The 13,992-nt window shown below is 39.5% G+C and overlaps 1 protein-coding gene across 5 annotated transcripts in view; it reads left to right on the top strand.

Moving 5' to 3' along the window:
• Arid4b (AT-rich interaction domain 4B) overlaps positions 1-11,849 on the top strand; it is a 114,927-nt gene extending 103,078 nt beyond the window's left edge. For 4 of the 5 annotated variants that reach the window (XM_075970193.1, XM_075970192.1, XM_075970194.1 and 1 more), the window contains 4 exons: positions 2,689-2,802; positions 4,938-5,153; positions 6,566-6,712; positions 10,097-11,849. In XM_075970193.1, coding sequence (XP_075826308.1) covers positions 2,689-2,802; positions 4,938-5,153; positions 6,566-6,712; positions 10,097-10,224 — 605 coding nt within the window. In that variant the 3' untranslated portion in view covers positions 10,225-11,849. Of the gene's footprint in view, positions 1-2,688; positions 2,803-3,515; positions 3,658-4,937; positions 5,154-6,565; positions 6,713-10,096 lie in introns of those variants that run through there. The other variant, XM_075970196.1, reaches the window with a different exon arrangement.
• The last annotated feature ends 2,143 nt before the right edge of the window (positions 11,850-13,992 follow it).

The raw sequence follows: 13,992 nt of genomic DNA, 5'->3' as shown, positions 1-13,992 counted from the left end.
CTCCCTCAGATAACCGTGTCAAACTGATTTGCAAGCCTGACTTACTTGTGTGAGTTTGTAAAGGAATTTGATGCTTTATTAGGTGTATAGCTTCCAAATTGAAGGGCCAGTGTGTATGTTAATAATATTCTACAGTAATTCTCTTGATTTTCTGCGAATTGTTCAAAGTGGAAAAATCAAATTAGTACTTTATAAAAGTATTAGTGCCTCCTAATGGTATTATACTTGTACTCTGCCATTATTTTTCTCATAAACTGCTTTGATCAGGTGCCTTAAATCAGTACACTCAAAAACAACACTTGGTTTTGAAATGCACATACCCAAGTGTAAAGATAGAGCACTGGAGGGTGTGTGTTTTCAGTATCCGAGGGTAGTGCAATAGTTCAAGGGTCTTAATTGACCATAAAGAGATATAGTATCCTGTGCATGCTGTAATCCCAGCACTTGGGAGACTGAGGAAGGAGACTCTAGTGTTCAAGGCAAGCCTGGGCTACAGAGTGAGTTCCTGGCCAGGGGTGCTGCTGAGGGAGAACCTTTCTCAACTAAATGAAAGATAGTCAGTAAATCATTAGTAAAAAATAGAAGTTGTAGTTATTGGGGATTTACAGGTATAGCTGCTACTAGGATTACATTCTATGTTATGTCATTAAGTTATATTACCTATTTATGAAGAAAGACATCTTCAAAGGGAAAGACTGTCAGGCCTTCAACAGTATTGTATTATAATTCTAGCTCTTGAGAGATTTCCTCTTTGTGGCCTTTATTTCTTAAGAAAAATAAAAACCAACCAGAAAGAGTTTGATATCTTCTCTACTGAGACTCAGTCAGTGCTGCTCTTTTGAATATTATACTTGATTAGTTGGAAGTATGGAACTTGGAGCCAGGCAGTGGTGGAACACACCTTTAATTTCAGCACTCAAGAGGCAGAGGCATGTGGATCTCAGAATTTGAGGTCAGGATGGTCTATAGAACAACTTCCAGGACAACTGGTGCTACACGGAGAAACCCTATTTTGAACCCTCCCCCTCTCCTGCCAAAAAAAAAAAAAGAAAAAGGAAGTTCCATGGGTAAAGGCATTTGTCACCAAGCCCGATGACTTGGATTGATCCCTAGAACCACTATGTTGAAAGAGTGAATCAACTCACAAAGGTGCTCCCCACCCCCCATCCCTACTTTTCTTTTTAAAGTGCTGTGGCCGGAGAGATAGCTTAGTAGTTCAGAGTGCATACTGCTTTTATAGAGGACAAGAGTTCAGTTTCCAGCACCCACATCAGGTTGTTTGCAACCTCCTGTAACTCCAGTTCCAGTGAACTTGACTCCCATCTTTTGGCTTTCCTGGGCACCTACACTCACAAACTTATAACCCACACATAGAACTAAAAATAAAATACATTTTATTTTAAAAAAGTATGAAACTCAAGGACATCTGCTTTATCAATCAAAGCACTATTCAGTCTTTTTTTTGGAATTTATATCTCAATAAACTCTTAGACACCTATCTTAAAAACTCATTTTAATTAATATATTTAGTAGCATGTGTGAAATTTCAGTGAATAGCCTATTTACAGAAGTAAACCATATTTTGTAAACTGTAGATTAATTTCACCATTGGTGCCAGAAACAGCAAGAAGCACTTTTGCCTGGCATAGTTTTATTATAAGAACAATTTATATGATATGTTATAGTGCTAGAAATTGGAAGCAAGTAGATATACCTCTTTAGTCTCTGGGTTTTAAAACAAAAACTTGAATTTAAGAAACTATGTATAATTCAAAAGACACAGAAGCATAACAAGGGCCGAAGACCTTACAAGTAGTGTACTGAAATTGTGCAGTTTGGAGTAGTGATGACTCTGTGAACCTGCAGCATTGGGGAAGTTCTTGTTGAAGATAAAGCACTTGAGCGAGTTCAAGAAAGGATTATTTGGGTTTATAATATTTGACAGGGCGTTTCACACCAAAAACATGAGGTGTTTCATAAAGACCATATTGCTGAATTTACAAGTTTTATGCATATGAGCTCGCCAATGCCCTAGAAGTAAATTCACATAAAACAAACATGAACTGCCAAAATATGTCCAGCTAATGTATTACAAAGCACCATGTTTCAGGTCTGTAATTACAGCACTGGGGAGGTGGAGGCAAAAACCAGGAGTTCAAAGTAATTTTCAACGATACAGGAAGTTGGAGACCAGTCTAGGCTATGTGACTTTCCTGTCACATCATTCAAAATTACATTACTTCGTTAGCATTTTCACTCGTAATAGAACCTTACTACTTTAGTTTTACTGAATCTTAACAAATTTCGCATACTCTTACATTTGAGTTACTAGACCCATAAACTGCAATTCTGTGCTGACAGCATTTTTAATCTTGGTTTTCCTAAGAATGTACCTTGCCTTTCTGAAAGAAGCCCTTCATTTTTAAGGATGCCAGTTAATTAAAATTTGGAAATATTTCTTATGATAATTTATATAAATCTTATAAAAAATTATAGTTCAGAGGTTGCTTTCTAAAATATTTAAGTAGTCTGTATGGAATGTCTGATTCTGTTCTGTGGTAGTGGACTTGGGGTGCAGGTGAGGTGTAGCGCAGTGGCCTAGCATCTGAAGCCCTAGGTTCAGACCCACTCCTACCAAAATGAAAGTGAGATTCTATTTTGTATTACTTAATTTATTTCTCATCCCAGCCTGTACAGGTCAGAAAAGAGTAAAAGATGCTCAGAGAGGAGGAAGTTCATCAAAAAAGCAGAAGAGAAGCCATAAAGCTACTGTGGTGAACAACAAAAAGAAGGGGAAAGGCAGTAAGTAATTTGCTTTGAAGCTTCAAGATACAAAAATAATAGTTGACCTTCCCCTGGTTAAAAGGTTATTTGGTTATGAGATAATTCTACATTTTGATTTTTTTTTCCTCATAATCTTAAAAAATTAAGTCACGGAGGCTGAACAGGTGGTATGCGCCTATATCGCCAGTGTTTGGGAGGTAAAGGCAGAGGAATCAGGAGTTCAAGGTCATTCTGTGCTACTTAGCCAGTTCAAACTCTGGACTACATGTGACCCTACCTCAAACAACTAAAGTTTCACAGAAGTTTTCTGATCGTGGGTAAAGTCTAGGATTGAGCAAATTGCTATTAATGGTGTTGGTTGCTGGTGAGTGATCATGTAGACATCATGGCTCAGTTACCTTCATGATTAGTGTCTACATGTACTCTGTGTACTTTTGCTACAAGGAAGTGGATTGTTTTATAATTCTTCAGAACAGCAGGCAAAGATAAGTGTCATAGGCACAATTTCAGTCTATGAAATTTCACAACAGTCCCCGAACTATACTACTTGAAAGCAATCCAAGCAATCCTTTTGCTATGAGTGCTCTGTCTAAGACTAGCAGGGACTATTCATTGGTCTGCAGAGAATATAATGCTTTGCTTCTTCCGAAGGCTGTGCATTTGATCTTTATTTATTATTATTTTTGTAGACAAAATAAGAAGTGGAAAATATGTAAAGAATTTTTTTTCAGGTGCCCCACACTGACCCCTGCTGCTCTTCCGAGACTCCTGCCACCTCCACTGCCTGACCTTTGCTAGCAGCGGCCTTGGCTGCACTGCAGTGCAGAAAAGGGTTACGCGGTCAGCTCCCCGAGCTTCTGCTGAGCCCATATGACTTCCAGGCGGTGAATATGGCATCCTTTGGGGCCCCGGGTGGCTGTGCTCAGCAAGGCCGTGTCAGGCAGGCTGAGACAGGCCACAGCACACAAAGGGCCAAGCCTTGGGTGGCTTAGCTAGGAGTTGCTATAGATCCAGAGCGGCAGTGGGGGCTGGGGAAAGATCTGTTAAGATGCGTGTATGGGAGTGGCAGAGGTTGTTTACTCTCAGGGAATACTTTTGACACCTTTAGAGCCCCCACTTAAGCTGCTAAAGAATCCATCAATGTTTGTCAAATTGGTTTTAGAATAGCAAAAATATGTTTTTCTTACACTGTAATGAATTTGTTTTCAAGATGTTACCATTTTAATATTTCCAGAAGGGCCCATCTTCTAAGAGTCAGTAAATTAATTCATTTAGAGCAGTTGATGGTAACTTTGATCATCTGACTTCAGTCCTGGTAAATTTACCATTAACCATTCTCTGAGCATGTTTTAGTGCAATCATTGTAACAGAAATCTAACGAGGTACTAACGAGGTGTCTAGATAGATGACATGCACAGCTAAACAAACCATTTTCCTGTCATATAACAAGTGGTCAGGGATAAGTTCATCCATTCTAGGACTGAAGCTTAATTAGCAAGTTCTTGATGAACTTCAGAATATTTGGACCACAGAGGGAGTTGTGGTGAATGTTAGGCAACAAGCTGTTATGTGTGAGGGAGGAGATGAAGGAATTTGTTACCCGCGTCAGTGTAGTTTCCCAAGGAATCTTCAGTGATAGTGGGGATTATGCACTACTGTGGCAGCAGCATTGGTACATTTGTTGTGCACAAATAAAAGTCCTAAAGTGAAGACGTTCCTGCAAGAGATGCCATATTCCAACAGAGAAAAAAAGCTCGTTAGCTAGGGAAGAGACTATGACCAAGTGAAGCATCTGTGGTATGGATATGTGAGCATCTAGACGCTCGCTTACTGTATTTCCTAGTGAAACAAGCAGAATGGAAGATCAGTGTAATGAGTTCATACCAATTGGCCTTTGTTTCCTTTGGCTGAGATAAATTGCATGTGATTTTTCTAGGTTTTAATTTTCCATTGCTGGGGGCTGAATGCAGGGACTTGCGCTTGCTAGTCAAGCATTATACAACTGAGCTAAAATCTTCCACACTGATTTTCTAGGTTTTCTAGGTAGATTGTTTACTATAGTAGAAAATTCAAGTGGTAATTTTAGAGTTATCCTCTTGAGTTGATGATAGATTGACCAGCTCTTGTTTATTGATTGCTTCTTTCTCTTTCAGCAAACAGCAGTGACAGTGAAGACCTTTCAGCTGGTGAAAGTGTGACTAAGACTCAGGCAGTCAAGTCAGTCCCCACTGGAATGAAGTCCCACTCTAGCAAATCCCCTGCAAGAATACAGTCTCCAGGAAAATGTGGCAAGAATGGAGATAAAGACCCTGATCTCAAGGAGCCTAGTAACCGGCTTCCCAAGGTGTACAAGTGGAGTTTTCAGATGTGTAAGTGACATATGTGGTCTAGGCTGCAGGTATTTTGTCTTAGTTCCTCCTGATGCCAGTGCTACAAAAAAGAAGATACACTGAGCCTGAGAGACCTGACAGTGGCATAGTGTAGACCTTACTAAAAGTTAAAAGAAAATATTAAGACTCTGACCAGCACTTAGTGCATATGAGGTTGAGAATCTGCTTGGAAACAGTGTGGGGGTGCTGGAGAAGCTTTCCTGGTGAAGAGTTTTTACTGTTTTTCCAGGGGACAGCACCCACACCAGGTAGCTCACAACTGCCTGTAACTTGGGGCAGAGGTGGTGGTAGAGCACGGCTTCTGACACCTTTGGACCCTTTGGGCACCCGCACACATAGACCACACACATACACAATTAAAATAATGGTTAAAAATAATAAAAATATTTTTCTCATTTTATTTTTTAAAGAAAAAATAGTATAGGAGCTGGGCATAGGGACATATACTGTAATCCCAGAGCACAGAAGCCTGAGACTGGAGGATTAAGAGTTTGAGAACACCTTGGATTACAAAATTGAGACCCTGTCTCCTTCCCTCCAAAATACAATTTTAACCTTTTTATGTCTTTGCATAATATCTATAAATATGAATTTGCTTTTGAGACAAGATCTTGCTATATAGCCTGTCTAGTCTGGCACTAGAGTATAGATCAGATTGTTTTCAGACTTACGCAGTCCCCTTGCCTTAGTCACCTGAAGTCTATTGTCAAGGTTGTGCCACTCTACTGGGGGTTTTGTTGCTGTTGTTTGAGATAGTCTGATTATGTAGCCTTGAGTGGTCTGTAACTGGTTTTGTAGACCAGGCTGAATTTATAGAGATCCTCCTGCCTCTGTCTCCCAAGTGTTGGGATTAAAGGTGTGTTTTTACCATGCCCTATACCAGATATAGTAAGCCTACAATGGCTAATTTTTAACTGATATGCTATGGTGTTATGGTGTATGACTAGAAAACTTAGCACAGCAAATAGTAGAGGGTACAGTGGCAAATGTATAGTTCTAGTATTTAGGAGACAGAGACAGCAAGAGTGGAAGGATAGGTCGGCTTGGGCTACATAGCAAGACCCTGTCTGCCCCAAAGAAGAATTTTAACATAATGCGTAGATCATAAGGTCTTTGGTTTGTACATGCTTGTTCACAGATCCTGTGTTGTGCATTTCAGTTGTGCCAGGTTACTGTAGTCAGAAGGCAGAAAGGAGAGGAATTTAGGAATCAGATATTTTGAGGTTTTTATTTTTTGTGGTTTATTTGGTATCACAGGTATGTACCATCACACCAGAAAACTATTTTCTTGTAGTTTCTGTCTTTGACCTTATTCTATAACCATATTGTTTTTTGTTTTTTATTAACCTTTACTTCCAAAGTACATATTAATGAATACTTTAAATTGACAGCGGATCTGGAAAATATGACAAGTGCCGAACGTATCTCAATTCTTCAAGAAAAATTGCAAGAAATCAGAAAGCATTATCTGTCATTAAAATCTGAAGTAGCTTCCATTGATAGGAGGAGAAAACGTTTAAAGAAGAAAGAGAGAGAAAGTAAGTACCTTTTCCTTAAATATAAGTCAGTTTATTATACTGCTGTTGTGGAAGGACTATGTATTTCTTTAGAAAAATTCTTCACTCTGTCAGCCTCATCTGATATAGAGTGCCCACATGCATGGCGCTCACAGTACACCCTCAGTCTGAAGGAAGAGGGCTATTGGACCTTCACTGAATGGCAGATGGCTAGCTAGTATCTTAACAGTAAGAGTGGGAGGCCAGGTCAGCTTGGGCTACATAGCTAGACTTCCCAAGAAGTAGTTTAGTGTAATGCATAGGTATAAGGTCTTTTGATTCGTACATGCTCCTTCACCAAAGCCCACGTTGTACATTTCATTTGTGCCAGGTGTTATTGTAGTAAACTTTTTAAAGGGTACTTTGATATTCATACATCTTGCGGGCCTAGTATGGTGTTTCAGTACATTCATCATACTCGTGGAGTGATTACTTTAGGATATTTAGGTTGTCTGTCTTTATTTACTTTGTTATAAAGGCATTTGAGGTTTATCTTGTAGGTATTCTGAATCATATAGTACAGTATTGAAGTTTATCCTGTAGGTATTCTGAATATATAATACAGTATTGAAATTTATCCTATAGATACTCTGAATCATATAGTACAGTATTGAAGTTTATCCTCTAGGTATTCTGAATATATGGTACAGTATTGTTGACTGTCACCCCTTTTCTGCGTGAGTACACTAGAATGTACTGCTTCCATCTGTTCTTGATGTTATGTCATGAACTAAACTAATCTCCATGCTTCTCTCCTCTACTTTCCTAGCCATTGTAAACACTGTCCTGCTTTCTACATAATGTGGTAGATTTGATGATAACTTTTGAGGGGCCTCAATGTTGTTTTCTGCAGTGGCAGTAGTTGACTTGACATTCCCTCCCAACAGTATAACAACTTCTCCCCTCTCTTACTGTTTGGGTTACTTGAGAATACAAATAGTCAGGACGTTTCTATTGAGACCTAAATGACAAGAAATGTTGTGAGATATCAGATTCATTCTTGTTGCCATAACAAAATACCATGACAGAGTAGATGCCAATAGAAAATTATTTTCCCACAGTACTGGAAGTTTTTTCTCTTGAGGCCTGCCATGTTTGTGTGTAGATTGTCTTTGCCACTTTCTTTCCTGTGTAAATGTCTATAGTGGATTTAGAGCTGTCTCTGAGTCTTCTTTTTTAGAAGGATATCCATTGGATTATATTAGTGACCTAGAGTTATGACCTTTAATTATTTTCTATTGGCAGTTTTGGCTACACCGTGGAGTTTGGGTGGCACATTATTTAGTTATACCAGAAATGGTTGGCAAATGTCCCTGAAATAGAACAGGATTGCTTAAATGTGACACTGTTGACATTTTGAGCCCGATCGTTTTTCCTGTAGATAGCTGTCCTCTACGTCATAGCAGCATGTCTAGCCACCATCCCACATGCCAGGGGTACAGCACAGTTAATGCTTCTAGACACTGCCAGATACCCACAGGATGGAGTGGTAGAATAGCTCCAAATTAGGAACCACTGCTCTGAGGCGAGAGTGTACTTGGTTCCTTTCCATCTCTGAATGAAAACCATTGTGGTGTGAAAGAAATAGAGATTCTAGTCATATAAACACAGAGCAAGTCATGTGGGGCCGAGAAAGCTAGAGTGATGGGGTTGCAGTTTTATTCTGAGCAGAATAGAGAGCTATTTGAAATGTTAAACAGGGAAATGGCATGCTGGGTGGAAAGTAGACTCTAGGAGCAGCAGTGGAAGCAGGAGGTAAGGGAAGCCTGTCCCACCAGTTGAGATAGTTAGCTTAGAGTGACTTGAATCTGGATGCAATCAAGATATAAAGCGGTTAATGTTGAATCAGCAATGTTGCTGATGGGAAGTTGTTAAAATGAAGGTGTATTTGTTAAGCAAAATAGTACATTGTTAGTAACAATAAAAGCTTGGAAATGAAAGAAGTTACTGCTCGTAAATAGTGTAATACTATTTGAAAAGAAAAAGAAATAGAGTCGTATATGCTGATATGGATGGAACATGGCCTTACACTATGTTGTTGACACATATTGCACTTGAGAAGACAGCATTTGCAAATTCAAGGTCAGATTGCTGTACATCTTGAAGTTCAGGTTAGCCAGGACTATATAGGGAGACCCTGTCTCCTAATCTAAATAAGCAAAGGCAAGAGATATGATACTGCACTATTTTGCACTTTACTTCCACTTGTGTGTGTTTGTGTGTGTAGGCTTCAGATACCTTATTTTTAAGACAATGTCTCTCATTGGCCTATGCCTTCTTCATAGGCTGACCATCAAACTCTGCTCTTTGTATAGGTTCTAGAGATGGGACTGACATCTTTATAATCACTTCAGTGACTGAGCTACCTCCCCAGCTCCTACTTGTATTTTAATAAGTGCTATTAAATCTAGGAAGGTTACATTACCAGTTTAAGATTCTAGACATGAAATTCTTTTAGAACATGGGTTGCAGATGTTTGTCTCTGCAGACATGGTGGCTGTTTGAGGATCACATTAGAAACTCTTCATCTCTGGTGGTTCAGGTTGGGAATCTTCCAGAGGCTCTAGAATGCAGAAGTAAATGTGTATGGTTATGTATGTTCCATTGCAATTCTCTATATAAAAGATTAGACCTATGGCAGTCATTTTCCATCTGGAGAATATGGACAACTAGGGACAATAGAGGGAGCACTTGGGCAAATGACAGAGCTCTAGTTGTAAGATTTGCTTCTCCAACTTAGGCCCATGTATGGAACAAAAATTTGTTTCTACATTTTGTGTGTGTACACACACACATGTGTGCAGGTGTGTCATAATGTGCATCTAGAGGCCAGAGATCAACTTTTGGAAGTCCATTCTTTCCTTACCATCGTATGGATCCCAGCGATCAAATTCATATTGGCCCAGATTTGGTGGGAGGTGCCTTCATCCGTGGAGCCATTTCAATAGATGATTTTTTTTTTCAGACTTTTCCTGTTTCATTTAAAACTGTTAGGGTATTTGATGAACAGTTATTCTTGTATATTCTGTAATGTGGGTGCACAGCTCCTTTCTTCCCTCTCTCCTTGCTTCTTTTTCCTTTGACAGGGCTGAGGAAAGAACCAGTGGGCTTGTAATCCAGGCAAATACTTTGTCACTGAGCTGCACCACTGCACCCTGTGCTCTGTGCAGGATGTCTCTGTTGAGCACTGGGTAGCTACTTAAATGTGCTGGTGATCCCTTTCTTTATACTGTGGTGCTGTGAGCCTGAATGGCTCCTCTGAGGGGAATTTGGAGAGTATAGCAGAAATCTAGGCTAAGATGAGCATTTGCTTCTTCCCACTGTGGTTGGCCTTGTAGCCTCACATGTGCACTTCCTTTTCCTCAGGTGCTGCCACGTCTTCCTCCTCCTCTTCTCCCTCGTCCAGCTCCATAACAGCTGCTGTTATGTTGACACTAGCTGAACCGTCAATGTCCAGCGCATCACAGAATGGAATGTCAGTTGAGTGCAGGTGACAGCAGGACTTGCTAGAGCACTTTGCACTTAATGGCTGTTGAGGGCCACATCTTTTTTTATACTGCACAGTGGCACACACACACACAAAATCAGACAAGCACTATTTTATATTTAAAAATTGTTTCTTGACAAGCTGACTTGGCACTTAAGTGCACTTTTTTATGAAGAAAAAGTACAACGAACTGCTTTTCCTCAAGCAATAATCGTTTCCACCTTGTCTGGGAATTGCGTGTCTGGTAACTTGAAGGCCTTCCACTGTGGCAGAGGAGGCTCTTCACTGCCTGTAGAGACAACACAGTAAGCAGAGAAAGGGTGGGCCAGAACATGTGAGATGACTTAACTGTATATCTATTCCCTTGTATTTTGTTAAAGCTGGAACATTTGATATTTTTCCATTCATTTATTAAAAAAAATATGAACCTATTTTCATTTGTACAAGCTAATTGTTTTTTAAAGCAGGTCACCTCAGGGTGACTTTAATTGTATAAGTCAAGCACATGCAACAAATTCAAAACCTGCAGTTAACAGGATATTATTAGACATCAGTCCTGGTAACCAAATAGTAAAGATTCTCTTTAAAAATGACTGAACATGTTTACAGGTTTGAATTAGGCTAAAAGGTCTGCAGTGGCTTTTCACGCCCTTCAAATTGAAATGGGACTACTGTACTTTGCCATTTTTCTATAAATCAGTATTTTTTTTTAATTTTGATATAATACATTGTGTGAAAAAAGAAAATGGCTAATAAACTGTATTAAATCTTAAACAATGTATAAAGATTGTACTTAGCCAGTTCAAAGTGTATATTTATTCATAATGAATTATAACAGTTATATTTTTGTGTTTTCTTGTAAATGTTTCTTTTCCCTTAAATACAGATGATTCATTTGTATTGCTTATTTTATTATGAGCTTACAACAAAAAGACTTCAGGAACAAACTGTTAGAATGGCTCAAGGTTGTTTATATGACCTGTTTCACAAAGATGGTTCTTATTTTAATTATAAATAGCTAATTGGGTAGTAAGCCTATACAATTAAATGCCTTGTATAAACTGCAAAATGAACGCCAAGTTGTTTTCACTTGTATTGACTTTATGTTGTATGATTCCAATCTGTTTGGCACTTGTATTTAATTCCCCACCTTTGTAAGACATTTGTATATTGCGGATGTGTTCATTGAAGCTATTTAAAACCTGGCACTGTTAATACACAGTACTTTACTGTACAGACTGTTTTACTGTTTTAATTGTGGTTCCGTGTGCTTTTTTTTGAATGAGGCTGGCATGTTTTATTTGTTTTCTGGCAATACATGTGAGAATCTTGAAGCGTTTTGTTGTAGATGCTAACGTGTCAGAATCCTTAATCTTTACATTCAACCTTTCTAAGAAAAGCATTTTCAGTCTTGTAATGTGTGCTTACAGTAACTAATTTTGTTGAAAAATGGTTTCGAGTTATTCAAATTTGTACAGACTGTAAAGATTTGTTGACAGAAAAATGTTGAAGAAAAAAACTTATAGAATAAAACTATAAAGTATATATTAGGTTCTGCAAACATGATGAATTATGTAATATATTGTACAAATGTAAGCAAAGACTCTGAAATAAAATGCCATAGTTTGTGAATCCTTGATTTTGTTTGTAGAAGATTAAGTAATTTTAGTTTACTTTGCATATGATGACTGCTGAGAATGTGTACATGCAGCCTGTGACATCACAAGGACTCGCATTGATATCCAAAGGGGATTATTGTTCTGCTTTAAAACTTAAGTCCCTTAAGAGGACTGGAGGTACCAAGTGTGCTTAGTATGTGCTAGGCCTTGGTTTCGGTCCCCAGTATTATATACCAAACCAAACCCTAAATCAAAACAAGGAAACAGCTAATGAGAGAGTGATAATTTTAGGCGCTTATTCTCTCTACATATACTATTTTGCTAGAATCTGAATACAGATATTTTTGTTTTGATTTGGGGGCATGTCTAAAGAAGGAACAATAAGCACAACTTTAAAACTATTTTGGGGCCAGCAAGGTGCTCATCAGGTAAGCGCTGATGACAATGAGTTTATGAATCCCTGGAACCATATAGCAGAAGTTAAGACTGCCCATTGCAAGTTATCGTGTACACTCACACACATAAAACGTATAAATGTAAAAAAATGTTTCCACAGAACATCGTGACCCGCGTTTGTAATCCCAGTACTCAAGAGGCTGAGGCCGTTGGATCTTGGGCTACAAGTTGATATCCTATCTCAATAAACATAAATCCTTTTTCTTGAGAATAGAATTGCTACATTGCCCAAGCTGGCTTCAAACTGACAAATTCTCAGTTCTGCCTAAGACTCAAAGTATTGGAATTATAGATCTGTTCCTCCACATACTCCTAAAAAAGGTTTATTTTACTCAGAATTACTACCTGCAAAATGTCTTGTTTTTTAACTGGGTGAAACCTTTGTGCTCTGAGTGGCCCCTGTACCTATTACTGGAATCCAATAGGCATTGTTAAAGTAGTCATTGTGCCAATCCCCATCCCAAGGTACCATAATTCACCTGGGGTAGTATTGTATATTACATGAAAAAAATTAATGTAGTGATTTCATCTAACCCCCGTTTAGAGACAGGGTCTCTCTCTGGATATAGCCCAACTTCAACTCGAATTCACCTGCCTTTGCCTCCTAAATGTTGGCATAGCAGGCATATATACCACATCTGGTCCTAATATGCAGCTTCAGGAGCCACGTCCTTGCTCCCAGATGTTCATCGTTGGATATAAAGAGAAGAAAGAAAATGGAAGAGACAGGTTCATAGGAGTCTGTAGAGGGCCTTGAAAGCCATTTCACAAATCTGCGCTCTGTCAGCCACTGCAACTAGCCATTGAGATGGTTGGATGTGGTATCCTTGAGAGGAAAGGGGTGGTGGCCGAAAGGGCTCCTATTATAGTCTGAGTCCAAGAGTGTTCAAAACTTCATAGCTCACCTTACTCATCTTACGCAGGTGTGAAAACAAGGACCCTTAAAGGAGAGTCTCATCTGAGTGCTGCATGGCTCTTGTCCTTCCTCTTCAGTATTCCTTTCCCAGCTACACGAAATACTGGTGGCCAACAGCAGAGCTGGGTTTCTGACCAGGAATGGCCCTTGCTTTGAAGACTCTTCCTCCTCCCTGCAAGATTTAGGACAGTAAACTTGGACCTGGTCAGCCTTTCTGTTAGACCCAACTGACCCTGTATCTAATACTCTGAAGCTTCATCACATCTAAACCATGGACTTGAAAGTGAGAATCGGCCAGAATAGGCTAGAAGGAGTGTACACACCGGTGCAGTGTAGTAGTGGGTGTGTACATATGTCAGTTTGAGTTTGCCTACAACTTACCCACAAGGAGATGGCCAAGTGCTTCTGGCTCCACCAGCTATTGAGACTTCCTGCAGTCCCAAGCCCAGGTTTCCTTGACAAGCTCAGGCCAAAAGGGTGTACTGGAGTCCTAAACAACAGTTCCCCAGCTCTTTAACTGAGCAGCCACAGACTGCTTGAAGAAGGGGTTCTGAGTGGAAAGGCAATGCCCTATTCTCAAGCTGGCTGGAACTGGGGCCAGAGGGACCTTGAGTCCTTGAGCAGGAGTCCAGGAGTGAGGACACAGCACAGAGGCTGTTCTGGAAATTAAGGTCTAAGCATTTTGCATTGGCAGGGATAAAGCACAAGAGAAAAGGGCCTGAAGTAGGGCTGAGCGATGCAGGGTCCGAGTGGACCAGTGAGTGCCATGTGTATCTGAGCATGT

Source organism: Microtus pennsylvanicus, chromosome 4, assembly GCF_037038515.1.
Source record: "Microtus pennsylvanicus isolate mMicPen1 chromosome 4, mMicPen1.hap1, whole genome shotgun sequence".
Taxonomy (NCBI): Eukaryota; Metazoa; Chordata; class Mammalia; order Rodentia; family Cricetidae; genus Microtus; species Microtus pennsylvanicus.
This window is presented reverse-complemented; position numbering and strand designations above follow the sequence as displayed.